The sequence below is a fragment of the Saccoglossus kowalevskii genome, chromosome 14, assembly GCF_978046115.1.
Source record: "Saccoglossus kowalevskii chromosome 14, keSacKowa6.1, whole genome shotgun sequence".
NCBI classification, from domain to species: Eukaryota; Metazoa; Hemichordata; class Enteropneusta; family Harrimaniidae; genus Saccoglossus; species Saccoglossus kowalevskii.
Genome location: NC_140654.1, coordinates 10,092,423 through 10,098,813, shown reverse-complemented (window position 1 = coordinate 10,098,813; position 6,391 = coordinate 10,092,423). Strand labels below are relative to the sequence as shown.

At 39.3% G+C, this 6,391-nt stretch overlaps 1 protein-coding gene across 1 annotated transcript; it reads left to right on the top strand.

Moving 5' to 3' along the window:
* The first annotated feature begins 389 nt into the window (after window positions 1-389).
* On the top strand, window positions 390-3,928 carry LOC100370983 (uncharacterized). The gene is made up of 2 exons (XM_002741257.4): window positions 390-670; window positions 2,495-3,928. The coding sequence occupies exons 1-2, from the start codon at window positions 449-451 to the stop codon at window positions 3,461-3,463; spliced, it is 1,191 nt and encodes a 396-aa protein (XP_002741303.2). The 5' UTR covers window positions 390-448; the 3' UTR covers window positions 3,464-3,928.
* Window positions 3,929-6,391: the final 2,463 nt, after the last annotated feature.

Here is a 6,391-nt window from a genome sequence, read left to right as displayed (position 1 = left end):
ATATATATATTTATAATAATATATTTATATTTATTTTATTTGTAATCTTCCCGATTTGCAAAAACAAACGTTCGCCGCTCCAAGTGCTCGTAATATTTCTATGTTGTATAAATACATTTATGGTAATAGTTCAAATACAGCAAAATTACAAGTAATACTATCGTATTTTCATTTATGAACAAAATACAACAACCAAGCTATATTTCGAGCACCTGTAATTTCCACTACTAGTGTTCGTACAGCGTCGTATAAATGGCAAGTCGGCCGTTGCAACGTTACGAAATCACTGATAGGTTCAGGTGAAAAATAAATTAAAAAAATGTCCAATCAGAAACGTTGTTACCAAATCGAATTTTGACAAGTTTGTTGACCCCCAACCACCGAGAACATTCGGACGTCTTCGTGAATTTTCTAGAAAAACAGGAAAAGGGTATATTAGCCAGCGATCATGGCTCACCGCAGCGATTACACGGCGGATGTAGCTAATACTTTCAACGAAGGAAGATTTCGTGTTCACAATCCTACACCACAAAACCCATTACCCGAAGGCTGGGAAATGTTGCACGATACGAAAAGCGGCTGGCCATTTTTCATTGACCATAATACGAAACGAACTACATGGCAAGACCCGCGTCGGTCAAGACCATCGAGTCGACCTGCAAATGCTACGGTATGTCAAACATTTCTTCTCCCATTCTTTAAATAGAATCTGAATAGTTGTCGATTTTAAATTTGCTGCACATAGGCTTAGTTACTGGATTGCAATATTGCATATGTATTAATTAAATGTGTTTACGTCCATTTTATTATTGTACCAAGGTCAACCAAGAACGTACTGTTTATTCATAGTAATTAAACGCCATAATATTATTTTTTTGAGAACGGAATTCGTTGTGGATTCTATAATAAGTAAATACTTCCGATGACGTTTGCTGTAAACGGCGATGACTATACCGTATACAGCTAATAAATAAATTACAATGTACTAGTATTTTCCTGATGATATTACTTAGGGTTAGGACTGACTGTCTCGTCTTATTTAGAAGTCAGTTATTTCACCTAATACATGTCAGATCTATTTCATGAATTCGGTTATTAAATGTTATGTACCTTTTAGATGAGAAAATACATCCAAGGTTTCAGAATAAGGCATATTCTCTCTTGTTTGCTTTCACAAAATATATATTACGTATGTAACATATGGGGGAAATTGTTCAGATAATATTTTTAATGGTTCAGGGAAAAAAATGACTCTTATTGGGACTTTATTTTTAAGAACATTCATGTATGGCAAAAAACAAATATATATATATAAATTTCTGTTTCTGGTCCAAAGTTTAAAAAAAAACAATGCAGCGATGTAATTAAAAAAAAAAAAATTTAATGAAACATCAAGAAAGTCTATCTGTGCATGCACCCCCATTTTTTTCTTGATTTCCAACTAAAAAAATCCCAAAACTTCCAATCTTGGGTTTTGGAACTGACATGCTTGCCATCCAGAATCAGTTGAAATTTAATTTTAGCCATGATCAGCATCATGAAACTTGTGATCTCTGACAATTTTATGTAAATAAATTCCATAGATTTTGCGTGGATGGTAACATGATATTCAGAACTTGGTATAGATTTTTGTTTTATAAATACTTTTGTGGAATGCTTTTGTTTCGTTCATTTATTTTGATGGCGTGTCATGTGTTTTTAATGAGGCGGCGTTCGAAAATTGCAGTATAGTGGCAAGGAAAATTTATATTGTGAACATAACTATAGGCACATTTTATCTGGTGGATAAACATACTGTTCAAACTTGAGTTACTCTCCTGGGTTATCATATGATATCGTGTTGTATTATATCATTTGTATTTAGATTTATATGTTATTTAATACTTAACCCTTCTCTTTTCACAAAATAAAACCAGATAATTTCTTTAAATTTTTTTTTCAAAAATTTGGATCAAGACGAGTGGCCAATGAGAAATCATGTTCATCTGTTCCATAATTAACAAAAAAAATTGCACTAAAACTTGAATTGGAAAAAATTTAGTTTTTAAAAGGGTTGAGAAATTCAGTGCTGTTCTACTTTCTCGATATGTGCATGATAGGACATATCTGTCTGTCGCCTGCCAAAACAAATCGCAGTTATCACCTCTATAAAAACAAAGAAAAACTGTCAAGTGTAATAAGGAAGCGTTCTTTGTTTGGCCGCCATTTTGAGTTTAGAATAAAGTCATTAGTGACATCTTAAATTAGCGAAATAGTTCTCTCGCTAAATTCGCTAAAAAGACATGCTCTCGAAAAAAGACATGTTTTTACAGTATTTCCCACATGTTGTTTAGGTCATATGAACCCTATTGAACACGTCACTATGCAGTAACTACAGCGCCTTAATATGAATAATACAAACACAATGTATGTGGTCGTTACTATGAGATGTGAACACTATAAAACTTGTTGTTATCCAAAACTTACTTTAAACTATTTGCTTTATTTATTTCAGGGGGTTCCTTCTGCTCCAGTGTCTTCTTCCTATTACACTTATCTTGACAATCCACAGACGAGGCAATCACATGGCGCAAGTGACAGAATTGAACAAATACATAACCCGGACAATACAAGTCAGCGTCAACCAACTGTAAGAAACATACCCATAGAAATTGTTGAGCGTAATCCATCAGCGCAAACTAACAAGAATCATCAGTCACCAGCTGCACAGGTTACACATAGATCTGAGAGGATTATACCAATTCAAGTCCAGGAACCTGCAGCAAGGCAGTCTTATGATTCACGACCTGATGAATTCCGCGCTGAACAGCGGCAGCAGCTGCAGCAGCAGCAGGAGTACCTAAAACAGCAACAACAGCAGCAGCACCAGGAAAAACTCTTGCAGCAACAACATATGAGACAGCAGCAAGAGGAACAACTCCTGCGGCAGCAACAGCAGCAGGAACACCTGCGACAGCAGCAGTATCAGCAGCAGCAACAGGAACACCTGCGGCAGCAGCAATATCAGCAGCAACAGGAACACCTGCGGCAGCAGCAATATCAGCAGCAGCAGCAACAGGAACACCTGCGGCAACAGCAATATCAGCAGCAGCAACAGGAACATCTACGACAGCAGCAACATCAACAATATCAGCAGCAGCAACAAGAACAGGGTAAGGCAGCACGTTCTGAGGACAATCATGAAGAATCAACGCCTACCTCCAAACAACCTACATTGCCACAGCTAGTGGTGATACAAAAAGTGTTGGATGATACAAGTACTCTTTTAGATAGAGTTGAGAATTTCAGTGGAAAGGAAAAAAATAAAGAATACCTATACTTAGAAGAATTTCTTACGCGAAACTTACTAAAACTTGATAACATTGAGTCAAACGGTAATGAAGAGATTAGAGTATGCAGACGGAATGGAGTTAGGAATGTTCAACAGTGTCTAGATATACTGGAAAGTAAATTGAAAAAATAAAACAGTAATGCATATTTAAATGTACAACTATGTAAAGTGTAAATTATGTGTCTTTATAAGTAGAATTTTAAAAAACTATGTTTGCTATCACACACCATAGTAATTTTACATGCGGATGAGTGACAGAATATAAATTTAAGAGAATTTCCAGTTCACTGTAGTAAACTTTAGCTGAATTTTTTTTACTGAAAACATCAGTTACAGTGCATTGACATTGTTGAGATTTGTCATGAGTTACATGCAAAATAAAGTATGGAAAATGGCTGTGAATAATTACAAAAAACATACAGCAAATATGACTTATTCATGTTACTAATTGTCATTAAAGTTCTAAAACTTAAAATGATGACAAAAGACATCATAGTAAATTAAAACTGTAAAGGCATTAATTCAGTGAAAATGAGTTGTAATTTTGCATGTTCATGTTCACTTATCAGCGAAATAAAAAATTGTAATTACAGTAAAGTTGTAATGTCTTCAAAAAGTGTCAGGATGTGTGACCTTTGTTGGTCATGTACAAGTGCCAGGATGTGTGACCTTTGTGGCTCATATACAAGTGCCAGGATGTGTGACCTTTATGGGTAAGTGCAAATGCCAGGATGGATGACATATATGGGTCATCATGCAAAGTAACGAAGTCCACAAACAAACTCAACTCACCCAGGGTACAATGGTTTTAACCTTCCCATTGAGTCTGCTGACACACTGGGTAAATTGGCCTTGGCCTTCCCATTGAGTCTGTGCCACTCGCCCATGGTAAACTGTCTTTGACCTTTCCATTTAGTTTGTGGTACAGTCACCCTGGGTAAATTGGCTTTGACTTATCAAGTGGCTTTGTACCTTGTCATTGTGTCTGTGGCACATTTCTTTTGGCCACCCCATTGAATCTGTGGCACACTCACTCAGCTTAGACCTTTTCATGGGGTTTGTTACATGTCCACCCAGGGTAAATTGATATTGGCCTTCCCGTTGGTCTGTGGCAGACTCAACCAGGTTGAACTGGCTTTGACCTTCCCATTCGTTATGTGAAACTTTACCCAGGGGTAAATTGTCACACTCACATTGGTCTTCCAATTGAGTCTGTGGCATACCTTGCCCTAGGTATGTTGGTTTTGGCCTTCCCATTGAGTTGGTGTCACTCAGATTACGGTGGCTCCAGCCTCCCAATTAAGTCTAGGGTACACTCGCCCAGGTTACAGAGGCATTGGTCGCCCTATTGTGTCTGGGCACACTCACATCGGGTATATTAGCTTTGGCCTTCCAATTTAGTTTGTGGTACAATCACTAGGGAACAGGGCTAGGGCTTTGGCCTTTCATTGAGTCTGTATCACAGTCTGGGTAAATTGGTTCTGACCTTTATATTGATTTATATATTAAACTGGCTTTAGCCTTCTTGAGTCTGTAGCACCCTCAACTTAGCGAACAATGGCATTGGTCTCCCGATTGAGTCTGGGCACACTCACATAGAGGATATTGCCTCCGACCGTCACAGGTTACATTGGCTTTGGCCTTCCCATTGAATCTGGCACATTTACCTGTGTGCATTGACTTTGTATTTTTTGTTGAGTCTGTGACATGCTCACCCAGGGTAAATTGGGTGTGACGCTCCCTTTGGGCCTTTGACACGTCCAACCAGGGTAAATTGGCATTGGCCTGCCTATTGAGTATGTGGAAAACTCACTAAGGGTAAATTGGATGGATTTGCACTCACCTTGGGTACATTGGCTTTGGCCTCATTCAGTCTCTGGCACATTCGCCCATTGTACAGTGTTGCTGGTCCTTCAATTGAGTCTGTGGCTTTGTATTTTCCAATTAAGTCTTTAACACGCACCCATGGTACAGTGGCTGTGTACCTTCCTTGACCCTGGCACACTCACTTAGGGTACATTTGCTGTGGCCTTTTGTTGAGTCTGTGACACATTCACTCAGCATGGATTTGCTTAGACCTTCTCATTGGGTCTGTGACACGTCCATCCAGGGTAAATTGGCTTTTACCTTCCCATCAAGTTTTTGACACACTCACACAGGGTAAATTGGCTTTGACCTTCCCATTGGATCTGTGACACATCCACCCAAGGTAAATTGGCATTCACCTTCTCATTAAGTTTTTGATACACTCACACAGGGTAAATTGGCTTTGACCTTCCGAGTGAGTTTTGGCAAACTCACCTAGGGTAAATTTGCATGGGTTTCCCAATTGAGTCTGTAACACAGCAACCCTGGGTGCATTGGTTTTGTCCTTCCAATTGAGTCTTTGCCAATGTCACTGAAGGTAGTGGCTTCAGCCTCCAGATTGAGTCTAGGTTACACACACCTAGAGTACATTGGCTTTGTTCTTCCTATTTAGTTTGCCATACACTCACTAGAGGTACACTGGTTTAATTGGGCCGCCTTTTGAGTCTCTGGCACACACACATTGGGTTTGTGCTTTCCATTGAGTCTGGGCACACTAGGTACATTTGCTTTGGCCTCCCCCTGAATCTATGGCACACCCAACCGCGTATATTGGCTTTGGACTTTTTTTTGAGTCTGTGCCAGACTCACCCTGGGTAAATTGGTTCTGACCTTCCTAATGAATCCGTGGCACATTCACTCACCACCTCATCCAGCCTGTCTCTGACACACTCACCAATTGAACAGTGGTGTTGGTCCCCCAATTGAGCCTGTCGCACACTCACCCAGGATACAGTGGCATTGTCATTTCCATTGAATCTGTGGCAAATTGAGTTTTGGCAAACTCGCCCAGGGTACATTGGCATTGGTCTCCCAATTGAGTCTGTAACACACCACCCTTTGGTGAATTGGTTGTGTCCTTCACATGGAGTCTGTGCCAATGTCACTCAATTTACAGTAGCTTCCGCCTCCAGATTGAGTCTAGATTACACATACCTAGGGTACATTGGTCCCCCAATTGAAACTTAGCACAGA